The sequence below is a fragment of the Peromyscus maniculatus genome, chromosome 5 (assembly GCF_049852395.1).
Source record: "Peromyscus maniculatus bairdii isolate BWxNUB_F1_BW_parent chromosome 5, HU_Pman_BW_mat_3.1, whole genome shotgun sequence".
NCBI classification, from domain to species: domain Eukaryota; kingdom Metazoa; phylum Chordata; class Mammalia; order Rodentia; family Cricetidae; genus Peromyscus; species Peromyscus maniculatus.
The window spans coordinates 103,463,905-103,491,716 of NC_134856.1; the positions used below are offsets into that span (position 1 = coordinate 103,463,905).

A 27,812-nucleotide genomic window follows, 5' to 3' on the forward strand; every position below is an offset into this window, starting at 1 on the left:
TTTGAATATAACTGGCCCTCATTAGCTCACGGGGAGTGGCATTATTAGGAGGTGTGGCCTTGTGGGAGGAAGTATGTCATTGTGGAGGCAGGCTTTGAGGTCTCCTATGCTCAAGCTATACCCAGTGTCTCAGACCACTTCCTGTTGCCTGCAGGTCAAGATGTAGAACTCTCAGCTCCTTCTCTAGCACCATGACTGCCTGCATGCTGCCATGTCCTGCCATGAAGATTAATGGACTAAACCTCTGAAATTGGAAGCCCCACAATTAAATGTTGTTCTCATAAAAGTTTCTGTGGTCATGTTGTCTCTTCATAGCAATAGAAACCCTAACTAAGACAACTAGTGTGTCACAAGTAAAGCAGGCCACACCATGAGAAGACTGGGATGGCTTGTTCAGCACTGACTAAACACAGATGAGAGAATATATGAGTTTTAGAAGTTTTAGAGAGGCCAAACCTTCCTTTAACCAGAGTTCTAGCACTGTGAAATACCAGAGAGGTCCCAAGGACCAGGGGCCTGTTGGTATAAGGAATCCAGCAATGCTCTCAGAGTACAACACTTCCTAGTTTAGAAAAAGCATAGGTAAAGCTAGATTGTTCAGTGAAACTGAAGAACCTAATCCTCACAACTAGAATGATCCATTGGTATAAAAATTGTCTTTCATCAGTGTGGAATGACTCATCCCTAATAGGCCTGAGGGCCAGCAGGCCCAAACCCGTAATAAGATACTTCCTGAGAGCCAACCTGGGTCTGCCTAGGGGCCTTAGCAACAGCAGGAGACATGATCTGGAGATGACCTGTACCAATAAGAGGCAGCCATGTCACACCAGCAGATGCATATTCATCAGACCTTCCCCCACGGTAGGGTGGAGGGTATATAAGGCTTGCCTCTTCCTAGATAAACTGAGCTTGTTGTTTCAACATTCTCCCAGAGTCTGTGTCATTGGCTCTGCACCTACTTGGTCTCCTCCCCCAAAGGGAACAACAGCACAGGACCATGCTAGACATCAGAACTCATTTGTACCAGCAAATGTTTCAAAGGCTTCTGTGTCCTACAGGTGAGGAATGCCACATGATAGATAACAGACCCAGAGATTGCCTTGATACTGACTCAAGCTTGAACTTGAAAGATAAATTTAAGGTATGTATACAGTATCATCACAAACTTAGTTGACCCTAGGACTCTGGTAAATACAACCAGGAGAGCAATTTTATCATGTAGCTGAATTGGGCATTGTCTTTCTTCTAGACCCAGATTCCTAGCCTTTGTGACATTCCATGTGGGTACAAAGTTCCATGTTCATTTGTGATTTCCCTGTATGGAAAGGAAGGGAAGGAAGCCTTAGTAAAGAAATTACTCCCTACTACTTATATTGTATATTTAGGATGTCCCAGCCTGAGGTCTAAGTCTGGACCTTATTTCAGGATATGTAAGCAGATAGGCAAACCAGAAATCCAAGTTTTGTAACCACTGACTGATACTCAGAGAATTCCAAGACTAGATCCCTGCATTTTTTTTTCTCACTAAAGTTATCTTACTCTGATGTCCTCAAGTAGAGTGACAGGGTAATAAGATGACTTGGTAGGTTAGAGATTACTTCCAACCCTGAAGACCTGAGTTTGATTCTTAGAACCCATATGGAGAGGATGGACCCCCTGTACCCTGAATTCCACATACACACCATGTGTATACCCACATACATTCACACAAATAAATGTAATAAAAGAATTAAGTTGACTATTTGGGAAAAAAAAGATACAGCTTTTTTTGGATAAGCTAAATTTTTCAATTAAGTGACAATGAAGTTTAAGTACCCTGAATAGTACATAGCACTTAATTTCATGTCCCGTGTGGCTGTAGAAGACATATTTTGGAAGTTTATTTTCTAGTAATGGACAAACACTAAATAAAAATAGTCACATTGTAAGGCACTGTTCCCACAGCATAGTGAACACAGTATGGACAGAAGTATCATATGTGTTTAGTGCAGGGACACAACAAGGTAAACCACGACCACCCTTTGTACAGATTGGCAGGGACTTTTGGAATGCATGTGTAGCAGTACTATCTTTGGATAGCCAGCCCCCAAATAATGACATGGGAACTTATTTATTAATTGTGAAAGTTTGGCCTTTAGCTTAGGTTTGTCTCAACTAGCTCTTGTAACTTAAATTAACCCATTTATATTAATCTACATTCTGCTACATGGCATTACCTCTCCTCCATCTTCTGCCTCCTGTTTCCTTTCCATGTCTGGCTGTTGACTTCACCTTTCTTCTTCCCAGAGTCCTCTCTGTCCCTGGAAGTTCCACCTATCCTCTTCCTGCCTAGCTATTGGCTATTCAGCTCTTTAGTAAACCAATCACAGTGACACATCTTCACACAGTGTACAGAAATATTCTGAAACATGGATGAATGTATTATTACACATGGCTTAAATTTGCCTCTCAAGAGGACTGCAAAGATGGCTCAGTGATTAAGAGAGTACTGGCTACTCTGTCAGCAGGCCTGGATTCAATTCTTAGCACCCACATGGCAGCCCATAACCACCTGTAAATCCAATTCCAGAGGATCCAACACCCTCTTCTAACCTCCCTGGGTACCAGGTACTCATATGGTACACAGACATATGTCAAACAAAAGACTCATGCACTGAAAACAATAACAAACTACAAAAAATGATGATGTGAATGAGAATGGCCCCCATGGGCTCATATGCTGAATACTGGTCCCCAGTTGGTAGAACTGTTTGGGAAGGATTAGGTGTAGCTTTGTTGGAAGAGGTGTGTCACCGAGGACTGACTTTGAAGTTTCAAAGCCCAGACCATTCCTAATTGGCACTTTGCCTTGTGCTTGTGGATAAAGGTTTAAACTCTCAGCTACTGCTCAGTGCCACGCCTGCCAGCCATGCTCCCCATGGTAATGGTCACAAACTGTAAACCTCTGAAATGCAACCCCCAATAAACACATTGTTTTATAAGTTGTCACAGCAATTGAAAAGTAACTAAGATATCATTCTATCACAGATACATACATAATAAAACAAATATTGAGAGAAAATTGTCTAAAACACAGAGATGATGTAGAATCTTTGTCTTTAGCCTAAGCCACCCCTATGAGACTTTAGCACTATGGAGTCATAGTTCCAAATGTCTCCCACTAGATAAACATCAATGATGACCTCAATCCAGACTCATTCATCTTATGGGACTTAACCATGGGCTTTTGCCAGTAGCCCTCTACTTGCTTTCTTCTCAAGATAACTATTGTTACTCAACTTGCTTCATGACCTTTCTCATTTTGACTTCTTCCAACTCATAGTCATAACATTTCCTTCAGTATTCAAAGGTACAGTTTCACACTTCCATCCCTGTACTTCAATTTCACAACTGGCCCTGTCTCAACTACACATGGTGTGATTCAGCTGAGATATTTACACCTGTCTTGTTCAGAACATTCTTCCCTCATGAGCAGTATATCTATTTTGGATTATGGATTCAGTGCTGTTCTATAGGGTATGATATTGCCTGCATTTTTTTTTTTTTTTGGTTTTTCGAGACAGGGTTTCTCTGTGTAGCTTTGCGCCTTTCCTGGAACTCACTTGGTAGCCCAGGCTGGCCTCGAACTCACAAAGATCCGCCTGGCTCTGCCTCCCGAGTGCTGGGATTAAAGGCGTGCGCCACCACTGCCCGGCTCAATTTCTTACTTCTTAATCCCACCCTATATTTGGAAATACTTTGATCCATTTTAGCCACACCTTTCCTGAATTCCTCATACAATTTCACTATGGATGGTTGGCTTACCTGAAGGAGCTCTTCATCATCAGCAACACAGTTTACTTCACTGACTGGTTCTATGCCTACAGCATTCGAACACAGACTAATAAAGCCATCACAAAGCCAACGGCATAAAATTATCTCATCATTTTCTCCCACCCTGAAATCAAAATACCCCCGTTCATCTTTTTCATGTGTTCTACATTCATGAGCGGGCATTTTTTGGTCCTGTTTTCACGAACTGATCCTGTAGCCTTCACTCCCTTCTTCTTCAAAGCTGACATCAGTTTAACACTTGTAAAGAAGCCATCGAAACACAGGGGATAGGGATAGTGACCTTTCTGCAAAAGATCAGCAGCAAAGCTCATTATTAGATTCCCACCTAGCCCAAGGTCCAGCTCCTCATCTGCTTCCGCAGCTGAGTCTTCTTGGTAGGGCTCAAACCAAACTAGGTAGCCTTGTGTGGTTGTACCACACCACATTTTATAGCCAATTCCAAGAGGCTTTCCATTCAGAAATTGGTCATTATCAAAGCATTCACACATTGACCTGCCAAAACAACAGTATTCTTCTAGTGGGGCGTACAGGAGGAAATTCTTAGTCATTTGCTTCATTAGAGGCCTCAATTTTGAAAACTTATCTTTTTGATCTAGGTGGCTATTATCAGCAAAATGCAGGCATGAGAAAAATCAATTCAAATCTGTCCCTTTTAATTGCATTTCTAACCAGGGTCTGATCAGCATCAGAGATTTCCCAATACATTCCCCTCCTGGGATGCCTTACGAGTCCACTCCAGAGCAGGACACCAAACACACGCCACATTTCCTGCACTGTGACTTCCAAGTTGACATTTTTCTGAGAAGCATAGTTATTGGTTTCATTGACAATCAAGTTAAACGTTTCATCATCAAAAAATAATTCAAAGAGCTCTACTGGGTTCAACTTCTCACTCTTGAGATTCAAAAGTCCAGAATCCAGTGCTGACCAGCTTGGAAAGTTGGGCTTAATGTCTCTTTTAGTCCAGTTCTTCTCGGGGACAGTGGACACCTTTAGCTTCTTTCTCTGAGGCTGCACCCCAGACTCATTGTCTTCCTCTGCCTCTGAGTCATCAGAAAACGCGAGGCCCTGAAGCAGCTCGCTCACTCGAGATTTGTCTTTTTCCTCCCTTTCCGAGTGATGTCTCCAGCTGCATACTGCAAGGATGTGATGTGCATCCTGGCCCGGGAGTCTCGGGGTGGGTGGCAGTTCCTGAGAGTGTTCAACCTTGAGAGACTGTCTTTTCCGTAGGGAAAGTAGTACAACCAGGAATGTGGGGCGCACAAGCTCTGAGAAAGAAAACAGAACATGCTCTACAAACAAAACAAAAGAACCCAAATCTCTTTCTCCACACCTGACAAAGACAAAGTAGAATCGTTGTTTTTCTGGGCGGATCTACTTTCTATTCCTTGTTTCCCAGGGAAGACTTGCTACACTTGGCACTCTGACCTCTCCCCGCCTTTCACCCACTCCTGTGTCATAACTAACTGCAGAATCTGAGAAGCTGGCCCACTGAGCACCGTACGCCCCCTCCCCCTGCCCCCTCCCCCTGCCCCTGGCCCCTCCCCCTGCCCCTCCCCCACTCCCCCCGCCCCCTGGGTCCTACAGGAGCAGGATGCAGACCGTCTAGGCTGCTCGGGGCACCTATTGTGCTGGCAGGCCTCTACAGGAGCACTCTTCTACCACGAAGAGCCTGGTTAGCTCTGCCTCCAACCTCCTTATCCCGGCTAGCTTCTGGTAGCAGGAACTTGAGATTTCCAGAACCATCTGTCCCTCTCCTGTGTCCCTGTTTTCTCTTTACCTGGACACGATCTTATGTCAATTCACTATTTACTAGGTCTCCTCACAACTCTTGGGATTTCTGAGCAAGGAAGGACTTAGCATCGCTTAGCTTTATATTCATCTTGGTAGATACATTTCTCTGAGGAGAAACAAACAGAAACTCAGAGTCACTGCACTTGAACGAGTTTGTGCGGGATCGACAGGAAGCAAGCTAAACTAAAGATGAAAAGTCTTATTTGGCACAGGTAACCTTACTCCTTACTGCTGTCTGAGTGGGCCACAGTGCTTGCGTGGGAGTCAACGGACACCTTGTGGAGTCCCTTCCTTCCCCTTCTGTGGGTTCTGGAGACTGAAGTCAGGCCGTCAGGCTTGGGTGGTGCGCTCCTCACCTGCTACGGAGTCAGCTGCCATTTTATTTGCTATTGTGTGACTTGGGAGAGGAAGTTCATGAGCCTCTGGGCAACCAGTGGCAGTCAGAAGACAGCTTTGGGAGCTGGCTCTCTCCTTCCATCGTGGGACCCTGGGATGAAACTCGATCAGACCTGCACGGCGAGTACCCTTACCTGCTCAGCCAGCCTGCTGGCTTTTTGTGTAAAGATTTTTATTTGACTTTTTAATTACATGTATATGTGTGTGGAACGTACATGTGAGCTCAGGTGCCCAAGGAGGCCAGGTGTGTCAGATCCCCTGGAGTTGGAGTTACAAGGAGTTGTGAGCCACCCAGAGTGGGTGCTGGGAGCCAGACTTCCATCCTTTGAAAGAGCAGCAAGAACTCTTAACCACTGAACCATCTCTCCAGCCCCTTATTGCTCTTTTTTTTTTTTTTTTTTTTTGAGACAGTCTCACTCTGTAGCCCAGAACTTACCACGTAGCCTAGGCTGAGCTTGAAATAAAGGCAATCCTATTTTCCTGCCCAAGCCTCGTTAAGTCCTGGGATTGTAGGCATGCGCAACCACACCCGGCTCAATACATTCCTTTTGAGATGCTATTATGAATTCCGTCACGACATTAAAGCCTTTCAATGATGTAATCTAAATCCCAAGAGCCATGGTGCACTAGGGCCGATGTGGTGAGGTCAGGATCTGGCAGTGGGAAACGGGGAAGAGTGAGGTAAGGGAGAAGGGTAGGACGTAGGACTGGAAGAGGAATGTGGGGCTCCAGAGGCTTGACCTCTGAAATCACATTAGGACCGATACATCAGACTAGCTACCTCCAAGTGTCTGTTATAGGAAACAATAAAGTATTTGTATTCTTACAGGCGCTGTAAAACAGCAAGGGCTACGATAGATAGGTCTGCAGGCAGAAGGCAGGAGGGAGGGCGGGAACCCACAGCATGTGTGGGCCCCCAACGGCCAAGGAGGCTGGGGTCAGTGATGGGAAAAGAAAAGCACAAATGGAGCCAGCCAGAGCCGCTGTCCTTACTTATTACACCCCTGGCCTCCTGCTGAGCTGAGGCCCCACAGAGCCTCCTCAGAGCCAGACGGAACCACTCCTCTGAGGCAAAGGCCTGCGCTGTTTCTTTCCCAGTTTTCACCAGCATCTAATAGAAAAAGAAAAAAGCGGATGAAGAGCTCAAGATGGTAAGGTGGTTTGAGCAGGAATGGCCCCCACAGGCTCACAGATTTGAATGCTTGTTCATCAGGGAGTGGCATTTCCTGAGAGGGGTTAGGAGATGTGGCCTTGTTGGAGTAAGAAGTGTCTCACTGGGGGTGGACTTTGGGGCTTCAAAGGCCCTCGCCAGTTCCAGTGTCTCTCTTCCTGCTGCCTGCAGATCAAGATGTGGAACTTTCAACTCTTTCTCTAGTACCATGTCTGTCTGTATGCTGCCGAGTTCTCTCCATGATAACTTCTGACACTGTGAGCTAGCCCCAATGAAATGCCTTCTTTTTTAAGAGTGGCCATGGCCATGGTGTCTCTTCACAGCAATAAAAACAGCAACTAAGATAGAAGTCGGTGCTAGGGAGTAAGGTATTGCTGTGACAGGGCTGACCATGCTACTTGGTAGAACGTGTTCTTTGGGACCTTGCATTAGGAAAGCAGTTGAATGCTTTAAGTGGGGCTTAATGGGACATTCTAGTAGGGTCATGGGAGATAGTCATGATGAGAGCAATTTATATTATGATGGCCTAACTCAAGAGGTTCCAGCGGAGAAGACATTAGTAAGTGGCCTAGTTCCTTGCTCAGTTTGCTCCATTTCATTATAGATCTACACAGCAAACTCACTCAGACAGTGACAGTTCTTTTGGTATCTTGGTGAAGAATGTGGCTGCTTTCTGCCCTTGTCCAAAAAAATCTGCCTGAGGCTAAATTGAAGAGTTTTGGATTAATGGCATTGGCAGAGAGATTTCAAGTCAGGCTAGTACTGACTCTGCTGTGTGGTGATTATAGATATATTAGTGATTACAGATTTCATTATATAAATTGCTCTCATCATGACTATCCATTTTTCTACAAGCCAAATTCATTATTTTTGCATAGGCATGCACATTTATGCAGACTTTCCCCCCCTTAACCAACTGTCAATTAATTGTAAATATGTCCCTTTACCTCCAAGTATGTCAGTATATATTTATGAAGATCAAGGAAATGCTTTTACAATCTGAATGTGACCACCTCGCTGTCCACTTTGCTCCATATCTTGCACAGAGGGCAGTGCCTTCTCCTGTCAGTCTTCACAGGCACGGAGGGAGGATTTTGCCCTTTCCTCACAAGGTCAAGGGAGTGCTTGTCAAGATGTCTTCTCTAGAGAATTATCATTTTCCCCCTTTGTAGTTATTTTGTAGTGTGTGGAAGATATTTTGGGATAGTGTACAGACCCTAGTCCTCATTACATTTTTGCCTGTAGCTCATTGTGTGTTTCTGGGGACAGATCCTTTGTCTGTCTTGCCTGCCTTGATTGCTGAGTCCCCGGATACTGAGGAGAGCCTGTCTGAGTGAGTTTGCTGTGTAGATCTATAATGAAATGGAGCAAACTGAGCAAGGAAAAACACAGAATGTATAATTTGAGGAGAAAAGGAGCACTAGGAAGTATAATGGAGCTAAGTCCAGTACTCAAGGAGCTAAAACGTTTAAAGAAAAACCTGATCTTAAATGGAATAAATAATTGACAGTTGGTTAAGGGGGGGAAAGTCTGCATAAATGTGCATGCCTATGCAAAAATAATGAATTTGGCTTGTAGAAAAATGGATGGGGTAGGTGGGGCATATCATGGAACTAGTGTTAGCAACAGCTACGTCTGTGTGAAGAGGACAAAGCACTCTATGCTGTCTTTGTGGTCCCTCTCTAATTAATTCAGAATAAAAGGTTAAGCACTAGCAAACGCACATGCCTCCCCCTATTTCTCTCACACTAGCACATTCATTACTTTCCCACCTGCTGTCCTGAGTCTCCACATCTGAGGCTAGATTCTCTAGCAATGCCGCTGCCTTGTCCCCACTCTGTAGACGATACATCTGTACCCAGGCTTGGAGTTCTTTGGGCAGGATGATCAGGAACTGCTCCAGCACCAGCAGCTCCAGGATCTGCTCCTTGCTGTGGGTCTCTGGCCTCAGCCATTGACGGCAAAGTTCCCAAAGCTGGGCCAGAGCTTCCCGGGGCCCAGGGGCCTCCTGGTAACAGAACTGCCTAAATCTCAGACGGTGAAGTTCCCGAGCATGGGTCCTGCCGCCTGTGAGCTGCCTGGCTGCTCCCAGGTGGGATCCTCCACCTTCACTGTCACAAGGCTGTCTTCACTGTCAGCAGGGGACCCCGACAAAGCTTCATACATGTCTGACTTAGAAGGTGCGGTAAGGCTCATTTGGCTGAAGTCTGTGCTTCAGAAATGTACTGCTAAACGAACCTCTACAGTCTAAAAATTGAACAGATAAAGCTAAGAGTTTCAAAACCCTATGAAACATATTTTTATTTTTGTCTCCAGTATGCTGTGCACATAGGGTTCCATGCACCAAAATCATATCCTGAACACTAAAGGAGTTGAGCCCAGAGGTAAGGGATATACCTCGAGGGGAGAAAGGCTAACAATAAGAATGACTGCCCAGGCATGGTGGTGCATGCCTGAAAATCCTAGCATGCAGGAGCAGAAGCTAGTGTGCCCTATTTAGCAAGTTCAAGGTCAGCCTGGGCTAAATATAGAGACTCTGTCTCAGTGAAACTGAAAACAGCAAGACCTCCCAAACTAATAAACTAATAAACAGTAAGGATGTTTGAATGTATTACTCTTTTTTTTTTTTTTTTTTTTTTTTTTTTTTTTTTTTCGAGACAGGGTTTCTCTGCGTAGCTTTGCGCCTTTCCTGGAGCTCACTTGGTAGCCCAGGCTGGCCTCGAACTCACAGAGATCCACCTGGCTCTGTCTCCCGAGTGCTGGGATTAAAGGCGTGCGCCACCACCGCCCGGCGAATGTATTACTCTTAAGCTAGAGAGGAGGGGTAAGTTGACACACGGAGAAACCAGAGAGCTGTCTTGGAAGAAACACAGTACCGTTAGAAGGTCATTTATCGATATGCATTGAATATTTCACTTTAAGTGCAGATATGGTAATGTTCTTCCAAAGTTTCTGATCACCAAATGCCTTCTGTAGTGAGACCTTGCCAGGCATGCCTCCCATGATTCTTTCTCACATCTGTGCTGGCCCATAACTTGCTTCGGTAAACAGAGTATGATGACATGACACAGTAAAAGGAAGTGTCCCTCTAGCTCCTGAGACACTGCCCCAAGACAACCACACTGTGAGGAAACCCAAGCTAGTCATGTAGAGGTCACTTGGAGGCAGGGCTCCTAAGCTAAAGCCTACCCGGGCCTAGGGCCTTGATAATTTATTGGCTAACCCAGCGACATGAGTAACTCTAAGTAGGACCAGCAGTAGAACTGGGCAGTCGACCCACAGAGCCCCAAGAAGCCGTTTCCATTCTTAGGGTTTTATTGTCTTTTTGATTAGAACAACAGACACCTGACACAGCAGACACGCAGCAGTTTCTTTAGTTCCCTCATCTCACTTTCTCCTTTGGTGACCTCAATTTCAGCATACCTGTTTCAAGGACATGTGCATCCTTTACTGGCTCCAACTTGCCTTTTGACTCCAGACCCGCATCTTCCCGGGCTAGCAGGATGCCTTCAGCTTCACGCCTGTCCTGCACCAACATTTCATCACACATCGAAAGGAAACCAGAGTCCCCTCACAGTGGTGTTCATTATATATTTCTCCGTTTCTATCGATGTCAGCACTTCCCATGTATTTAGGCTTAACATCAGGTCCCATATCATCATCGAGTTCAGCTAATTATTTCTACAAAATGCCTCCTACAGCTATCCCTTCCTTCCGTTCCTTTAGTTACCATTTTTATCCACTATTACGATCATTTTGTTTCTTACTTCTGACCTCCCATCATTGGATTAATATTTCCTAAAGCACACTTTTGATCACACTTCAACATGACTTGGGTGTTAGTGTGAAATACGTTTGTTATTTACTGTGTTCTTGCACAAAACTCCTAAAATTCTTTGGGTGGGATAAGCTGTAAGTTAAACTGAATAATTATTTAATTAATCATGCCTATATTATAAAGTCTCCATCAAAAACCAAACACGCAGGATTTGTGGAGCTTCCAGACAGTGGGAGGTTGACACCTCCACAGAGGGCATGGAAACACCACACCCCTTAATCTTATCCTAGGCATCACTCAGGCACTTTCTGCTTCATCTGTATCCTTTGCAATATACTTTATAACACACCGGTAAGAACGTTTCCTGAGTTCTGAGAGAGCTCTGGGAGGGGCAGTAAAAACCTGCTTCCCAGCCAGTGGGTCAGAAGCACAGGCAAAATAAACTGGAGCTTACAACTGATGTTGAAAATGGGAACCAGTCTTACGTCTTGTATACTTGAGCTTCAACATATAGGATCCATCCATCTGCACTGACTTAGGGGACATCATATGGTGCTCGGCAAACAATTGCTTGTGCTGGTGGGGACAAATCTCTATGACCTTTTGAGGTCACAAGAGCGTTTCACACTGTTGTAGTGTGAGGAGTGAAAAATCGTTTCTTGCTACAGACTGCCATTAAACACGGGGGTGGGATGGGGTGGGTAGAAGGAGAGAGAGACGCCTCCTCCTCCTCCACCACCACCACCACCACCACCACCACCACCACCACCACCACCACCACCACCACCACCACCACCACCACCAGAGTTTCAAACACTTTTCCTTGAACTAACTTCAAACTCCCAGAATCTGATTTTACCTGAGTCTTACTTTTAGTTTACCACCAATTATATTAAGCTCCTAATTATTTTCCACTTGTAAAGTTAATCCTGGAATAAAAGAAGTTAGTTCCCACCTACAAGAAAACCATGGTCTTCCCAGTTCCTCATTCACCACACCCTGACCTCTTCCCTCCCCGCTTTGTAGTGGGCCATCCTTCCAATGTGAATTCCCACTGGCATGCGACCTACTCTGTACGTGCATAATCTTTCGGGGTCACCCTCAAACCTAATGTAGGGATGGGGAAAACTCAGCCACGCGGGTTCTCCGGGTTCTATTACAGATCACTGCACAGCCATCCCTGCCCCTCGCAGTCCTCTGCATAGACTCTTCAAACGCAGCCCGGACCTGGTACCCACAAAGACTGATGGACTTCTTGACGAATGTAATAGATGTGCCTGGGGTGCTATAGCCAGGGCTCTAGCGTGCCCAATCTACGCCAAGACACATAAGCCAGCGCCTAGCGCCCAGCCGTTAAGTGTGTCTATTTGCTGCTCAAAAGTTTAGGGAAGGTGTGCAACGAGGATGTGCCGAGCTCAGGAAAGGCTGCTACCGGAGCCAGGAGGCCAGAGCGCCACAGCCTGGTGGTGCCTGCTGTTAGCGGAGCCGGTGACGGTGCAGTTCAGCGGGATGAGGGACAGGGGGCACTTCCTGCAGCTGGAGCGGGGCACCGAGGGGGCACTTCCTGTAGACGGAGCTGGAGACCCAGAGGCAACTTCCGGCTGCCGCTGTGCACCTCAGGAGCATGGTCCCAGTCTCTGGTGCTCCGGTGGAGCCAGCCTCTCCTGGTGGTTCCAAATCGCCCAATCACGCGTAATTTACATAAATCATTTCAACCCCAAACCTGTGGGATGCGCCAGTGGGAGAGCTCTTGCTTGACGTACTTACTGGGTTCAGTCCCCAGCACCCAAGAGAAGGAGTTTCTTCCCCAGATTGGCATCCATAGACAGCCACCAGGTCGGCCTTCACCAGGCCTTGCGCGGCGAGCCGGATGAGTAAATATACAGATTTTATATGGGTGACAAAAACCCAGGTAGCGTGAATTCAAGAATTATCCATATTTACATTTATTTCCTGTGTGGGTGTTCGAATTGGTGGTCGTGTGGAGGTCCGAGGACAACCTAGAGTCGGTTCTTCTTTTGTTATGTAGGTCCTAGGGATTGAACTCGGGTTACCTGTCAGACACTCGCGGACCCATTTCCACAGCCTCCCTGTTTTATAAATTCTCAGGACACCCCTTGAAACGTGTTGTTCACAGTATATTAGCGTTTGAAGCACTTTTGGAAATCACAATGTAATTTTGCACTTGAGTTTTTTTTTCTGAGATAGTGTGTAATTTCTCCATAGCAGCCTCTTAAAAAATACTGTTTTGTATGCCTTCTCATGAGCGTGCACACGTGGGTGTGGAGGCCAGAAGTCGAGGCCAGATGCCTCGACTCTTCACCTTATTTTTCAGACAAGGTCTCTCACCGAATCTGGAACTCGGATGCAGCCTCACAGGCTGGCCAGAAAGCTCCAGGGATCTCCACACCCCAGAGGGATTGTAGCTGTGCATTACCATCTCTACCTTTCCACATGGGTTCTGGGAATCTGAACTCAGGTTCAAATGTTTGTGTGGCAGGCGTTTGACCAACTGAGCCTCTCCCAGCCCCGTAAGCTTAGTTTATAGACATCACAACAACGGTATTCCATTGTATCGGCTATAATATATACTTACTATATCCTCATTAATGTAGGCTTAGGTTATATTCTTTATAAGTAATGCTATAGGAAACACCATTCAAAAAACTTTACATTCTTTTAAAGCTTAATTTTATTAAAAATGACTTTGAAACTTTAAACTCTTTATAGACTCTTCACAGTACTGTCAACATTCCCATTTCCATAAGAAAGTATTCTTTATACTATCAATAATTAAATTATGTTTTTACAGTGTTTTAAATATATTTGTTGTGCAAATACAACACACAAACTGACAAAAAGTAATATACATTTAAAATTTTGATAGTTCTCTAAGTTTTAAGGGCCATGCTGTTTAGGAGTAGAAGATGTTAATAGAAAAGCCAGAAAAAGACCATCACTTTCACACAACCAGTGATAAATGATTGATCGGCATGTAAACGGATGTTCAACAATAGACACAGAAAGCATGTTCTAAAATAGGCTCTATTTACTGAAGGATAGCTAGCTTTCTTCTGAGGTTGAGGAATGACAAGTGCTATAAATACCTACATGCAGGTTTTTGTATGGATGTAAGAGTTAAACATCAAGGAGATTCGTCATATGCTAAGACTTAACTTGGTGGTGCTGGGGACCTAAGCCAGGCCCATACACATGCTGCACAGATGCCCTACCACTGAGATATATCCTTAGCGCTTGTTTTGAGACAGGGTCTTAACGTGTAGCTCAGGCTGTATTTGAACCTGTGATCCCCCTGCTTCAGTCTCCTATACAACACAGTGTCAGCTTCCAGGCTGTGTTTTGGTTGTATTATATTACTGTATTGTTATAGGGCTGGAGAGATGACTTAGCAAAACATACAGAGTTCAATTCCCAACACCCACACTGGGTAGCTCATTGCCTATAAATCCAGCTCCCAGGGAGATCTAACAACTCTGGCCTACTTGGACACCCCCTACACCATATTATTTAAAAAAGATATGTATCTTTAAAAATTACTAAAAAAATACAATACAAGCTTCTATCACAAATCTATCTTCTATCACAAGTGCTGGGCATGATGGTGAACACCTTTAATCCCAGAGTTGGGGTGTGTGTGTGGCTGAGGCAGAAGTAAAGATAAGCTAATTAAGAATTTATGAAGATATGATGTAGACAACCAGTTACTTTTTTTTTTTTTTTTTTTTTTTTGGTTTTTTGAGACAGGGTTTCTCTGTGTAGCTTTGGCGCCTTTTCCTGGAACTCAGTCGGTACCCCAGGCTGGCCCTGAACTCAGAGATCCGCCTGGCTCTGCCTCCTGGGATTAAAGGCGGGCGCCACCACCGCCACCACCACCACCACCACTGCCTGGCAACTTCCTCCTATTTTTATTTGCTTATATTCTTTCTGTAGTGGTAAGCCATATAACTGCATTTATCTTCTATAAATGGGAGAACTGAGTGGGTGGCGACAACCAGTCTTCTACTTCACTCTGTATTTGGATATTGAAGGGACAGATACTACCCAAAGAGAAATTCCTGACCAAATATGAGAAAGCCTAGACCAAATATCCAAGTAATTCAGAGTATACAGGGCTTCAGATTTTAAATTTTTCCATAAGAACAAGACATCTATATGCTTCCTCATTAAACTGAAAAGAATCTTTTTTTTTTTTTTTTTTTTTTTTTAAATTTTAACACGGAGCTAAGTGTTTAGGCACTGATCTCAGTATAGCCCTCAAATTATTTGGGAAAAGTACCCATGACCTCAACTTAATTTTCTTGTAAAGGCAGAAGAAAAAATAGGTTTCTTAGCTTATAAGCAGCAGGACTGACTTTGCATGGAGGTTTTCAGTGTTTCAATGAGCCGCATCTACTGCTCACACATCTGGTCTCCCCATAGAAAACGGTGCTGTGCTTCTGGTCAGCTTGCTGCCAGTCAGATCTAAGTGGAGGGACAGGCCAGGGACTGGCAGGTGCGGTTCTGACATCTACCTTCCCTTTTATCCCTTCAGCCACAGTTTTAGCTCTGCACAAAACAAGACCTTTGCCTGCTTCCTTTGTCAAAGTTTTGGCCTAGGATATACATGCTAAGCAAATTTGGGGAAAGCTGCTCAACATGGCCGACTTAACCAGGAGCCTCTTTTTAACCTTCTGTCCACACTTTCCATGACAGTTGCAATTTCAGCCATCACATGGCCTTCTTAAAAACTGATGAGTGACTATGATGACGGGGCTGAAAGGCCCGAGACTCAGACAGTAGTGATACCATGGATCAGTCTTTGACTGACTCCAGCTTTCTCTGTTGGACAAGAAGTGTATGACCCCAAGCTGGAATCACTACAGGGGTCCACTTTCCTTCCCAGAGTTGCATAACTTACAAAGGAGAGTTTGGAGAACTATACCCTGTGCTATTCCCAACCCAGAAGCAAGTCTACCATTCTGGTAATATGCCTGGGAAGACTCCTCCAAGCTCATTTTTCATCACTAGCAAGACAGTCAATAACACAATGACCACGATCATCTCTCCAAGATGATCTTAATGGTCAAAATTATTTCAAAATAAATATCATTTAAAATGTCATCATTGGTATCAAAGGGAAAGTCATTTTCCCCCATGGGACATTCATTAAAAAGTGTTTTTCAATTAGTCACTGTAATGGCACTAGAAACTGCTAAGCAAGAAAGTTGCTGTTTAGATTAATTCAACACAGGTCACTCAAATGACTCAGTCTCCTGCATAGTTCACGTAAAACTTTGATTTATAACAGTGTGACACTGTGGTTAAAATAGGTAGGAAATGTAAAATGATAGGAGCCAACCCAGGAGGGGCAGGCTCCATAGTTAAACAGCAAAAAAAAAAAACAAAAACAAAAAACAAAAAACAAAAAAACAAAACAAAACAAAACAAAAAAACAAAAAAAAACTATCTTTGCTTTCTGAAGGGCACTCACTGATGGTTCATGGGTAAAGTGGATACAAGGTCAGTGTGTGAGTGAAACCAGTAGGAAAACGTTTAGTTAACCTATGTTAGACTCTTGAGAATGTCTATTTCCAAGCATTATTAGATTTATTTTGGGCTTAATTTTTTTAACCATTTTTTTTATTTGTGTATGTGTGCATCTGTGTGAGTTTATGTGGACCATTTGTGTACAGGAGCCCAAGGAGGCCAGAAGAGGGCATCAGATCCCCAGAACTGGGGTTGTGAACTGTTATGTAGGTGTAGGGAACTGCAAACGGATGGGTCCTCTGCAAGAGCAGGCAATGTTAGCTGCCAAGTCACCACTCCAGCCCTTGGGGTTTTGTTTTATCGTGTGTGTGTGTGTGTGTGTGTGTGTGTGTGTGTGTGTGTGTGTGTGTGTGTGTGATGTGTGATGTGTGCATGTGTGGGGTAGACATGTGTGTGGGTGCACGTGTAATTGGATTAATATCAGGAGTCTTCCTTGATCATTCCACCAACTGCTCTCCAAATTCTCCCACCTGAATCCATGTTTGTTGATAACGCTAGTCTGGCTAATCCACTTGCTCTAAAGATTCCATTCTGCCTCCTGAGGGGTAGGACCACATTCAGGCCACCATACCCATTTGACTTCTACCCATTTGACTTCTGCATGGGGGCTGGGGATCCAAAATATTGTCCTTATACTTGCATAGGAACTGGTTTAGCCACTGAACCATCCCCCCACCCTCATTAGTTTTATTTTACAGGAGCCTGCTGCTATAGTACTTGCAAAAATAATCAGCTTGCTCTCATTCTGTATAAATCTGTAGGCACTTGACTTGCTGATTTCAAAGATTTCATTCATACATGAGGCTATTACTTAGAAATAAATAATCATGTACTTATCACATTAAAAGCTCTGAGAAGTCTTCTAGTGAAGAATTGTTTAACTCTGATCCCACCACCTAAAGTGAAATTATTATAGTCTCATTATGGCTTTAAAACAAAGGAGAGAAAAACAATGGAGGCAAATGGCTTCCAATTTGGCCTCCAAGAACTCTTGCCAAGGTGACTTTTTAAAAAGCACTGTTTGCTTGTCAATGTAACGTTCCGATATCTCAAACAGAGAACCTCGTCAAGCCAGTTTGCTCTTGTGGTGATGTCTCTGATGCTGAAAGAGACCTGACTTCTGCCTGAAGGCTTCTTTGCATTCACTACACTGATAGGGTTTTTCTTCATTGTGGATTCTGACATGCTGGTCTAGATGTGAGTTTAGACGGAAGGCTTTCTGACACACTTTACACTTGAAAGGTTTTTCTCCAGTGTGAATCCTGTGATGTCGAATAAGGTCGGAAGTCAAACTGAAGCCTTTCCCACACTCGTTACAATAATGTCTTTTGGCACGGCCGTGGATTCTCTGATGGTGGGTGAGGAGCAGGGCCTTACTAAAGGTTTTCCCACACTCCTTGCACTGACGGGGCTCCTCCTGACTGTGGATTTTTTGGTGTCGATTAAGATGAGAGCTTCTTCTGAAGTTCTTTCCACAATGGATACACAGATAGGGTCTTTCTCCAGTGTGGATTCTGAGATGTTCCAAAAGGCCTGCATTCTGGCTGAAGACTTTCCCACACTCTTTGCACTTGTAAGGCTTCTCACCAAGATGGATTTTCTGATGTCTGATGAGGTGTGAACTCCTCTGAAAGACTTTCCCACACTCGTGGCAGGGGTGACCTTTCTCTTTAGAGAGGACTTCCTGTTGCTCAGTAGGAACAGAACTCTGACACACTACAGATTCACGAGACTTTTCTCCTGCATGTGCCCTTTCATGTTCAGTCAGGGCTGAGTGCTGGACAAGTCCCTCCTTAGTTTCCAAGCATTGGCTGCTAGTTTTCTCCTTGGGCATGGTTGGTTGCTTTTTGAAGTGCAAGTTCTCACTGTGGGCCTCCATGGGTTTAGATGTTGTACAAGATGATTTGATTCTTCCACAATGGTCTGTCACTATAACAAGCTTCCCACTCCCATTCCTTGTTTCCTTACCTGAAACATTAAATATATATATACATCACTACTTATTTAATTTTTCATGTTCAGGAAAAGGAATCTGCAAATAGGAAGAAATATTTAAGTCAAACCATGTGTACAAACTTAAAAGGATTAAAAGAAAAACTTTTATGTGCATGAGTGTCTTGCCTGCACGTGTACCACATGCATGCAGTGCCCATGGAGACCCAAGTGGACATGTGGGTGCTGAGAACTGAAACCAGGTCTCTGCTAAAGCAGCCAGTGTTCTTAACAGCTGAGCCTTCTCTTTAATCCCTACAAAGTTTAAAAAAATTGCTTGCTTATGATTATTTAAAATATATATGGGATGATTTATAAGAAACTGTGGTTTTGATTTTTGTTTTTTCTTGAGGTAAGGTTTCAATATGCAGAATAACCTGGCCTAACATAAACCCTCTTCCCTTAGCCTCTCAAGTCCGGAGATTAGTCAGGTGTCAACATACCAAGCTTGACATCCAAAAAATTGTTAACCATGACTGCCTTGACGGAAGCATAGGGGTCGTGGTAGGAGGCAATTTATTTTAAATGTTCTAAATTTTATTATGTGATATACATAACTCACACAGAAGCTACTAAGCATGACTGTACATTCCTGATCACGATTTGTCACATGGGGAACAAAAAGCATAAAACTAGGTCACCCGAGGACCATCACATTAAAAAGGGATGATACTTTGAAAAATGAAAATGTGTTGGCATAGTGACAATTTATCACTGAGTAGAATGTAATCTTAGAAAAGTAATTTAAGTCCTTCTCAATAAATCAATAGCACCTGGGCCACAAGACCCTGAGAATAATGAATTTGCAAAAACATCATGTTGTTGAAATATGAAGTATTGCCCTCCAAGAGGGGAACAGAGGTTTCTTAACCTATTCATATACTGCAAGTTTTTCTAAAATACTGAACAGAGAAGACAGCAGAGGTCAGCTTTAAAAATAAGAATAGCCAGTCATCAACAGATACTGTTTACTCAAGGTTAGGGGCTGTAACAGATTCAGAGCACAATACAAAACCCTGCCCTTTAACTATGGAAGGACAAAGAGAAGCCAGGCAGAAACTATAAAAACATAATGTAACAGAGAGCACACGTGGGACACTGACCAGATAGAGGAAGGATAAAGGGAGCAAGGAGGGGACTTGGAAAAACAGGGAACAGAAGGGATGAGGCAGGGGAGACCCAGAAGAGAGAGAAACTAGAAGGAGAAAACAGGAAATGAAATGGGGCACAATGGAGTACCTATGAATGGGAGGCAGGGGACAACTTGTTATTGAAGTTGGGGGGTGAGCTGCATCTCTTTGTTCCTCTTCCCAACACGGTCACAGTTTTTCATGTGAAAAAACAGAAGAGCATTACCCAATTCACTATGAGTTTTCAGGAAGGGGGAGACAATACATTTGTATTTAAGCAACAGAAAAGAACAGAGGGTAACTTAGTGGAAGTATCAAGAAGACACTTCGGAGATCTCAAGGCTAGCCTGGTCTACATAGTTGCGATCAACTATCAACTGACCTACAGAGGAAAAAGACCCTATCTCCACAAAAGAAAAAAAGGACACTAAGTAGGGGAGGGAGAGAGACAAGGGTCTACAGAGAAAAATATAAGGAACAGAACAGCAGCAAAGGAGAACCCAAAACAACAACAACAAACAAACAAACACCAGGCCGAGTCACCACCCTCACCACTTCCATTTATAGTGATGTGCAAGAGATAAGACAATGAATGAGGAAACTCGTGCCTGAGCTTCTTTCTGTGCCTTGGGTAGGAAAAGAAGGGAAGTCCAGGTCCAGGTCCACTTCTCCTTGGCGTGCTCTTTATTTAAATTGTGGTTCATCCTTTAAATCTTGACTGTGGTACTGACTAAGTTTATTGTATATATAAAACAACTCACTGACTAGCGAGGCTACCGTATGGACTGTGTATATAAATTATTCCACAACAGATCTGATCAAATCAAAACACAAAAAGCTAGGAGTGTCAAGGCAGAGGGCACTGCATGGTCTACCCTAACTCAAATGCAAAAGATTCCATTTAGTTCTTACCCTTGTCCTTCTCAGGCTTCCGCACCTCCCGCTCAGGCTTCTTCACCTCCTGCTCAGTCGTCCGCACCTCCCGCTCAGGCTTCCGCACCTCCCGCTCAGGCTTCTGCACCTCCCGCTCAGGCTTCTGCACCTCCCGCTCAGGCTTCTTCACCTCCTGCTCAGTCGTCCGCACCTCACGCTCAGGCTTCTGCACCTCCTGCTCAGGCTTCTGCACCTCCCGCTCAGGCTTCTTCACCTCCCACTCAGGCGCCCGCACCTCAGGCTCAGGCTTCCGCACCTCCCGCTCAGGCAGGACCAGCACAGTCTGTCTGTTTCCTTGGGTTGGGTCCTAGAGATAAGTACAGATAATTAGGAAACTGGTTTACAAGAAGCTATCTCAGTATTAGAAAGGAGAACAAAGAGGAACTTTACAGAGGAATGGAGAGCCTCCGCACACCAGGGGACGGAAGGGTGAGGTGAGGCTGAATGAGCAGCAGTGCGCAGTGCCCTCCCACTGCTGTGCTCATGTCCACCTCTGTGACCTGGGGGCTCACTTCTTACTTTCCTGCAGAAGGACACCTACACCCCTTACCTTCTGTTGTCCTGCTCCTCCACGGTCTCGCTGCAAATCTTCCAGTATTCCCACCAGGTCCTCCCCAGTCTCGGGGTGGTGCTCGAGCACCCGGACCAGCAGCTCTCGTGGCAGGATGGTCAGGAACTGCTCCAGCACCAGCAGCTCCAGGATCTGCTCCTTGCTGCGGGTCTCAGGCTGCAGCCACTGTCTGCAGAGCTCCCTGAGTCGGCGTAAAACCTCTCGCGGTCCAGTGCTTTCCTCATAGCGCAGCTGCCTGAACTGTCTGCTCAACGGCTCCTGCCCAAGGCCTTTTCTGTCTCCTTCAACTCTGAATCCCTGTTCCCAAGCACAGTAGTTTTAACAGTGGCTCAAATCACAGACTTGGATCTGCAACTATTATCTCTTTTGCGACCTTAAACTTTGAGTCAGATTTCTACTCAGCTCTGCAGGTAATCATTTAAGGAGTGTCTCTCTGACAACTGGCAAACAAAGCTTGATAGCTCCTAACTTATCCAGCCTTGCTGGTACCCCCACTCCTCGTTTTTTTCTTTTTGAAACAAGATCTCACTATGCAGCTCTCTGGCTGGCCTGGAATTTGGTATGTAAATCAGGCTGGCCTCGCAGAAATCTACCTGCCACTGAGTGCTGGGATTAAAGTCCTAAATCACGATTCTAGTCCCCCTTTAAGGCTAATGTCACCAAGGTAAGAATAACTAAGTTATTTTCAAGAGACCAAGAACTTTGCAGATAGATCACCCATGATGGGATCCACAGGTACCAGCATTGGCTGCCTCAGCAGTAACCACTTCGCTGGAGCTATCAGGACCTTACAGAACCAGCATGAAATAACGACTGATCCATTTGTCCACGACAGATCAGCAAGGACTATCTATGTATGCTGTTTGCCCCCCTTCCTCTCAGCTTCTGTCCTTTTCCCATTTAATCCTCGAGTTCCTGTCAGGGCCCTAAGACAGGGCTTAGGACACCCTCTTCCTGTTGCTTTACGATATGGACATGCTAAGTAATAAATTCCCTTCTTATTTCACTTCCACTCACCTCTCTCACTGGACTGAGTGGTAAGTCACTAAATTTAGTCTGTTAGGACCCCCAAGGTCAGCCCTCTGATTCCATGAACAGAAGTGATCCCCTCATTACCTGAAGCTCCTCCTTCAGACCCAGGGGAGCCAAAGAGTATGCACGCTTGCTAGGGTGGATCTGGGAAGAGGTATGTTTGGGAATAGAATATGATCAGAACATGTTGTTGAAAATCTCAAAGAACTTTAAAAAAAAGAAGAAGAAGAATGCACATGGATACACACTTACCAAGGCCAGTGCCATCCCTTGTTGAATTCAGGCACTTTGTTTTGGAGAACTTTCTCCACCGTATCCTGAGGGACTCCTAAGAACACAAGAGTCACAGAAACAGCAGTGCTAGTAGTAATAACAGCAACAAGTGATCTTTCTTTAGGTTGTTTTCTCTAAAACAGCTATTTCTAAGTGTACATAAACAAAGTAAAAAAACTTTTATAGGTTGCCATACAGCCTAGCAATAGTAAGAAATCTGAAAAACCACCAGTTTTTGTTTGTTTGTTTTTCAAGACAGTTTTCTCTGCGTAGCTTTGGAGGCTGTCCTGGAACTCCTCTGTAGACGAGGCTGGCCTCGAACTCAGAGATCTGCTTGCCTCTGCCTCCCCATTGCTGGGATTAAAGGCAAGCACCACCAAGGCCTGGCTTGAAAAATCACCACTTTTAAAATCTCAAAATAAATGCTTTAGTTGAGAAACACAAATGAATGCTAAAACCACTGTGGTAAAAGAGGGAAGAATAGAATGTTCTCTGTGTTGACCACCACACTGCACATTCATGAAGGGAGAACTCAGCAGCAGCAATAGTAAGGTGATAGGATACAACACCAAATATCCTATCACCTAGAGAACACTTGAATAAATATTATTTATCATGAATTCACTGAGGAAACTTTCTGAGAAATCAAGAACTCTAGTTCATCTACAACAGGCATGGATCCAATTTCCCCCACACAAAAAGCAGATGCTAGGATGTCATTGTCTAGGTTAAGGAGACATAACTAAATATAAATATAAGCATTGGTGCTTATATTAAAACAAAACACCAAACATCTAAAACCAGAGGTGGTACTTCAGGCCTGTATTCCAGCACTCCAGAGGCTGAGGCAGAAGGCTTATATGTTTTGAGGCCAACCTAGGCTACATAACGGGATCCTGCATTAATAAGTGATTAAATGTAAAAGCCACTACTAGTAATCGTCTTCTGTATGTTTCTGATATAGTCTGGCTATGTTACTCAATGTAGCCTCATGTGCCTGAGGCTCTCTATTTCATCCTCTCAAGTAACAAGGATGTGAGAGGCTACTGTCCTATCAGTAGAGGCTTGAAAAAGTCCAAGAAAGTGATGATTATTAGCCATAAAATATGGTTTGCTATTGTGGCTAGTTTATATGTCAATTCTGGGACACATGGTGTGAAGATATTTGGTCAAACATTATTGTGGATGTTTCTGTGTTTTGGGATGAGATTTAATATTTAAATTAATAGACTGTGGGCTGAGTAAAACAGATTGTCCTTCATAATGTAGTGGGCCTCGCCCGATCAGCTGAAGGTCTGAGAACAGAAAGACTGATCCTCTCCAAGTAAGGGAATAAGACTTCCTCTCTAACAGCTTTGAAACGCAGATACCAGTGTTTTCCTTCTGCCTTCAGCTCTGGACTGAGACTTCGGTTCCTCTGGGTCCGAAGTCTCTGGTCTTCAGATCTGAACTAAATAATCAGTTTTGGGGGTTCAGAGGTCTTCAGTGTACACTAAAATGAAATCATTTGCTAGTTTGTTGTTAGCTTAATTCCTCCTGAAGATCTTAGAACTTGATAGCTGCCATAATCATGAGGTAACCTTTGTAATAAATCTTTGACTGTTTTCCTATTCTTTTTAAAATGAGCATTGATTAACTATGCACAACAAAGGATCTCGTCATGGCATGTCATACACATGTATTTTGATTAATTGCCCCCCCAATGATCCTGTTCCCCAACAGCCCCCCTTCTACTTTCACTTTTTAAAATAAGTCTCATTTTAGACATCTACTGACCAAAATTAATATGAAATTTGGTCCCATTCTTTAAATAACTCTAATAAAGGGGCTGAAGAGATGGCTCACAGAGGGTACCATTGAGGGTCAGTCCCTGAACCCTTGCTGGGTGGCTCACAATACTGGCAACTTCAACACCAGGAGATCTGAATACCTTTCTGGCTCCCAAGGACAACTGTACTCAGTGCACACACCCAGACATATGTAGACAATTTAAAGGCACGAAGAACTCTAGTACAGGCATAACACATAAATTAACGGTGACTCTTAATTAATCAGATTAAATATGTGATTAGTAATTAGATTAATTATAATAATTGGATTAATGTATTAAATAGATCAATAATTGTATTAAAAATGTGGTTAAATATAACAACACAATACGCAGTGGTTTAACCGGTCTTTGGGAGGGTTCATCTACTTTGACATTTAAACCAGAAAACCTCCTCTCTCCTCCTCCTTTCATACTGTATGTATAGAATTAATCAAGTTCCTTTAAAAAATTATGTGTATGGGTGTTTTGTCTGCACGCATGTGTGCCCCAAGAGAGCCAGAAGAGGGTGTAGATCTCTTGAAACTGGAATTACCAATGGCTGAGCTGCCACGTGGGCACTGGGATTTGAATCTGGGTCTTCTAGAAGGTTGGCTAGCGCTCTTAACCGCTGAGCCATCTCTCCAGCAGCCCCAGTTCTTTCGATTCCGCAGCTTCATATCATTCAAATAAATACATCCTTCTTGTGTTCAAGAAACCACATGTTTCTTGATGACATGCTCTACTTGGAAGACTCTAACCCAGCAATCCTCAACCTATGGGTCATGACCGTTTTGGCAAACCTCTATTTCCAAAATATTTACATTGCAATTAATAACAGCAGTGAAACTACAGTCACAAAGTAGCAATGAAAATACTTTTGTGGTTGGGGGTCACCACAACATGAGGAATTCAAGGGGTGCAGCATTAGGAAGGTTGAGACCCACTGCTCTGAGCGGTCTTCCTGACACCAACCTATTTCCCACACTGCACTTGTGATCTTCCTAGGGAGGAAATGAATCATATCTCCATCGCGCCTGTTGCACATAATGACTGGCCGTCACCACTAAGATCAAGTTGAAAACATTTCATACGCTCTAAACTTTTCTTATGCTTTAACGAACTACTCTCAGTTTCTCCAGTACTTTGGTTTGTTTGTTCTTCTTGGGTCCTTATAAATCTCACTCTTTTTTGTTTGTTTGGTTTTTCGAGACAGCGTTTCTCTGTGTAGTTTTGCGTCTTTCCTGGAACTCACTTTATGGCCCAGGCTGGCCTCGAACTCACAGAGATCGGCCTGCCTCTTGCCTCCCCGAGTGCTGGGATTAAAGGCGTGAGCCACCACCGCCCGGCATAAATCTTACTTTTTTTTGGGGGGTGGGGGGGGGTCTCGAGATAGGGATTCTCTGTGTAGCTTTGCGCCTCTTGCTCTGTAAACCAGGCTGGCCTTGAACTCACAGAGATCGGCCTGCCTCTTGCCTCCCAAGTGCTGGGATTAAAGGTGTGAGCCATCTCCACTCGGCATAATATAAATCTCACTCTTAATGGAAAACCCCTTCCATTTTTTTCTCCTTATTAATGACAACTCATGCCTCATGTCCCAGCATAATAAACAGGCCAACAGAAGTGCTCTACCTGCTCTTCACTTGTTAATTCAATCTCCACAGAAGCCTATTAAGAACTACTTTTAGTCGGGTGGTGGTGGCGCATGCCTTTAATCCCAGCACTTGGGAGGCAGAGCCAGGCTACCAACTGAGTTCCAGGAAAGGCACAAAGCTACACAGAGAAACCCTGTCTCGAAAAACCAAAAAATAAAAAATAAAAAAAAAAAAAGAACTACTTTTAACCTTATACTACAGAGGAAACTTGACAACTTGACATGGAGAGTTGAAGAATTTACACAAGGTCTAAAAGCTGAACTTTAGATCTTTTTGTCCAAAAAAAAATTGTTTTTAATCCACAGACCCAAAATTTTGAATTTATTTTCCCCTTCTCTCTTGCTGGTGTGCATCTGATCCAGAAGCGAATGCTGTGGGCTCTGCCTACTCACAAACAACTACCACAACAGTCAGTCTTCACTGCCCACCAGAATTCCTGCCAATTCTCTTCTTCCTTCCAAGGGCCTCCCTCTGTAGCCACTAATGGCAATCCTCCTGCCTCAGTATCCCAAGTGCTAGTGGTATAGAAATTAGCTACCATGCTCAGATGCAGGTTTTTAATTGCACCCAACTTTGAATTATTCTCGATTTCATTTCTGCTCGCCTTCCCATCTATTCCTATTATGAATTTCCAATTATAAACGCTTCAAAACCTGTCGTATTATGTCTTTCACCCCAAGACCAACTTCCTCACACAACAAAATGCCCACTTTTTCTTTTTCCACACACTTATTCCTTCTGGCAATCTTACTGCACTCGAAACATCCTGGTGACCTTGTTATTCCCTAAATAAGATAGACAAGCTCTCGTTTCCGGGCCTCTGTGCTCGCCGTTCTCTCGCGCATGCCTCTTAAAGCCACCTGCGTCCATCCATCTTCCTCAGATGATCGACTGCAAACACTCTGGTTACTTACAGTGAAAACTACTTAAACACGCACCATTTCAACCATGTGTGGGAGCGCCGGCCTATGAGCTCAGCGCTTGGAGGTGGAAGAAGGAGAAACAGGCGTTCAAATCAAGGCTGTCCTCCACCACAGGAGGGACGCCAATTTGGGCTTCACGAAACGCTCTCAAAACAAAACCACAACAAAAATAAAACCAACGGAAGCCAGGCGTGTTGGCTCACGTTTGTAATCCCGGCGCTCGGGATGCTGAGGCAGGAGGACATCCAGGAGTCTGAGGTCAGCTTAAGCTACATAGTGTGTTCCAGGGTAAGTACGAAACTGTCTCGACAACCAACTGCGAGCTCACTGCGTCCTCGGCGGCACCCCTCTCCCATGCCCGAGAACCGGGGCTTCCGCCACGCACCCGCTTCTGCTCTCCCCGCTCCGAGGTGTGGACGGCTTCTGTGTACCTGCCAGGCGCGCCGCGCCGCTCCAGAGTCCCAAGGTTGCCGCTCTGACCCCGCGGACACTCGATCACCCTAGTCCACCCGCCCTGGCTGCAGGGTCAGTCACATGTCCCCTCCGCGTTCCAGCCCAGTAGCTTCCGGCTCCTCTCTAGGACAGTGGGAGGACTACGATTCAACTCGATGGTGCCTTGGCTGGGTCGAGTTGAAGCATTTCATTTACACGAAACAGGCCATTCATTCCATTGGACTGTTTTCACGTACAGCGTCATCTCTCACTGTACGGAGCGAACAACCAAGCTCGCACCGTAACTCCAGCCACCAACGAACGGAGGCAGGAATTGACACTTTCAGTTGGACTTCAGTCAACGGCTGGTGTGATCATGAAGGTTGGATTTAATACCACCACTCCAAAGAAGTCACCTTAATACCCCGTCTCAAACCAGAAGCTTCCTAGTGAAGCATACAAAGTTAATTATTAGTGCTCAAGCTTATTCTTTGTTCCTCACCTTTTCACTACCGAGTTCCAAAGACGTCAATGTGCGCCTTCC

The 27,812-nt window shown here is 44.4% G+C and overlaps 2 protein-coding genes across 13 annotated transcripts; both read right to left on the reverse strand.

Annotated features, from left to right (window-relative positions):
- Positions 1-3,776: 3,776 nt before the first annotated feature.
- Positions 3,777-9,772, reverse strand: Pgbd1 (piggyBac transposable element derived 1). Its single transcript, XM_076573609.1, is given in 5 exon segments — positions 3,777-4,463; positions 4,465-4,931; positions 4,934-5,124; positions 6,987-7,135; positions 8,916-9,772. Coding segments are annotated over 5 exon segments (1,488 nt in total). The 5' UTR covers positions 9,048-9,772; the 3' UTR covers positions 3,777-3,914.
- A 3,875-nt stretch (positions 9,773-13,647) lies between these two features.
- On the reverse strand, positions 13,648-27,404 carry Zscan26 (zinc finger and SCAN domain containing 26). 12 transcript variants are annotated; one of them, XM_076572993.1, is made up of 7 exons: positions 27,222-27,373; positions 22,431-22,506; positions 22,263-22,322; positions 21,126-21,443; positions 20,685-20,882; positions 20,555-20,600; positions 13,648-18,488 (listed from the first exon to the last, which is right to left on the reverse strand). In XM_076572993.1, exons 2-7 carry the CDS (start codon positions 22,443-22,445, stop codon positions 17,587-17,589), a joined length of 1,539 nt encoding a protein of 512 aa, XP_076429108.1. In that variant the 5' UTR covers positions 22,446-22,506; positions 27,222-27,373; the 3' UTR covers positions 13,648-17,586. The 12 variants fall into 12 exon arrangements, with proteins under 12 accessions (XP_076429108.1, XP_076429107.1, XP_076429106.1 ...); XM_076572992.1 differs by having other exon boundaries at positions 20,664-20,882; XM_076572991.1 differs by having other exon boundaries at positions 20,643-20,882.
- Between the last annotated feature and the right edge of the window lie 408 nt (positions 27,405-27,812).

Bases quoted from the DNA above. Each gene is read 5' to 3' on its own strand.
- Zscan26 (XM_006988883.4), bottom strand. The intron at 21,444-22,262 runs GTAATGAGGGGA...GCTTGGGAACAG, and splicing joins GTCTGAAGGAGGAGCTTCAG to GGATTCAGAGTTGAAGGAGA. The intron at 18,489-20,554 runs GTAAGAACTAAA...TTAATGTTTCAG, and splicing joins GAAGCCTGAGAAGGACAAGG to GTAAGGAAACAAGGAATGGG.